The sequence below is a fragment of the Nothoprocta perdicaria genome, unplaced genomic scaffold, assembly GCF_003342845.1.
Source record: "Nothoprocta perdicaria isolate Ctin4 unplaced genomic scaffold, notPer1 scaffold_903, whole genome shotgun sequence".
In the NCBI taxonomy this organism is placed as follows: Eukaryota; Metazoa; Chordata; class Aves; order Tinamiformes; family Tinamidae; genus Nothoprocta; species Nothoprocta perdicaria.
In genome coordinates this window covers 9,987-11,491 of record NW_020456203.1, presented here as the reverse complement: position 1 = coordinate 11,491, position 1,505 = coordinate 9,987, and the positions used below count along the sequence as shown (strand labels likewise).

The 1,505-nt window shown below is 47.6% G+C and overlaps 1 protein-coding gene across 1 annotated transcript; it reads left to right on the top strand.

The window, feature by feature from the left end:
• The first annotated feature begins 145 nt into the window (after positions 1 to 145).
• On the top strand, positions 146 to 1,105 carry LOC112958818 (olfactory receptor 14A16-like). Its single transcript, XM_026052748.1, has one exon. The coding sequence runs from the start codon at positions 146 to 148 to the stop codon at positions 1,103 to 1,105; it is 960 nt and encodes a 319-aa protein (XP_025908533.1).
• Positions 1,106 to 1,505: the final 400 nt, after the last annotated feature.

Here is a 1,505-nt window from a genome sequence, read left to right as displayed (position 1 = left end):
ACTAGAACACTCTTGCTGAAGAGAGGGCATGAGGGAGGCGCATYGGAAAACTGAATGAATTGGAATTTATTTTTCTTGAAAAGTCTCTCCTAACTTCTCAATGTCTTCTGTTCTTTTAGACAATCTCACATGACTGGAGGAAATAATGTCCAACAGCAGCTCCCTCAACAAGTTCCTCCTCCTGGCATTTGCAGTCACGCGGGAGCTGCAGCTCTTGCACTTCTCGCTCTTCCTGGGCATCTACCTGGCTGCCCTCGTGGGCAATGGACTCATCATCACAGCTATAGCCTGCGACCACCGCCTCCACASCCCCATGTACTTCTTCCTCCTCAACCTCTCTGTCCTTGACCTTGGCTCCATCTCCACCACTSTCCCCAAATCCATGGCCAACTCCCTCTGGAACACCAGGGCCATTTCCTACTTGGGATGTGCTGCCCAGGTYTTAAGTTATTCCTTTCTCATGTCATCTGAGTATTCTCTCCTCACAGTCATGGCCTATGACCGCTTTGTGGCCATCTGCAGACCCCTGCACTATGGGAGCCTCCTGGGCAGCAGAGCTTGTGTCCAAATGGCAGCAGCTGCCTGGGCCGGTGGCTTTCTCAATGCTCTCCTGCACACTGGGAACACATTTTCCATTCCGTTGTGCCAGGGCAATGAGGTGGATCAGTTCTTCTGTGAGATCCCCCAGATCCTCAAGCTCTCCTGCTCACACTCCTATCTCAGGGAAGCTGGGCTTACTGGGCTTAGTGCCTCTTTATTCCTTGGTTGTTTCATTTTCATTGTTTGGTCGTATGTGCAGATCTTCAGAGCTGTGCTGAGAATCCCCTCTGAGCAGGGCCGCCACAAAGCCTTTTCCATGTGCCTCCCGCACCTGGCTGTGGTCTCCCTCGTTGTCAGCACTGGCATGTTTACCTACCTAAAGCCCTCCTCCATCTCCTTCCCAGTTCTAGATCTAGTAGTGACTGTTCTTTATTCAGTGGTGCCTCCAGTACTGAACCCCCTCATCTACAGCATGAGGAATAAGGAGCTCAAGATTGCCTTGAGGAAACTTTTCTCATGGACATTTTTCAGCAGTAGTAACATTTCCATCCCTCTCCAGAAATGACTCCAGTCACTTAACAGGACTGAGCATTATTCCTTGATGTTATTTTTATTATGGCATTTATTTGTAATAAAAAAAATTACCATGTTTCTACAGAAATACTTGCATTCATTCCACTTTGGCCAAGACAGCTCCTTCTTTCCTGGTACCCTGAATTGTATCAAATGCTCTATTRAGACTGGTACCCTCCCTGTGTCTCTCTAAGAATGTAGCTATCCCTACTGCACCTTTTCTTTCAAATCTGATATCTAAGAATCTGCTTAAGAAATTGCACCTCAGAAGGGCCTGCTGGACAGGCTTCTCTGTGAGTTCCAGGGCAAAAAGCTAATAATTGAGCAATACTCTTTTTAGAGACCAAGAGTTGGATTTGGGATTTCTCCACCGTTGTTTAGCCTTGTCTAAC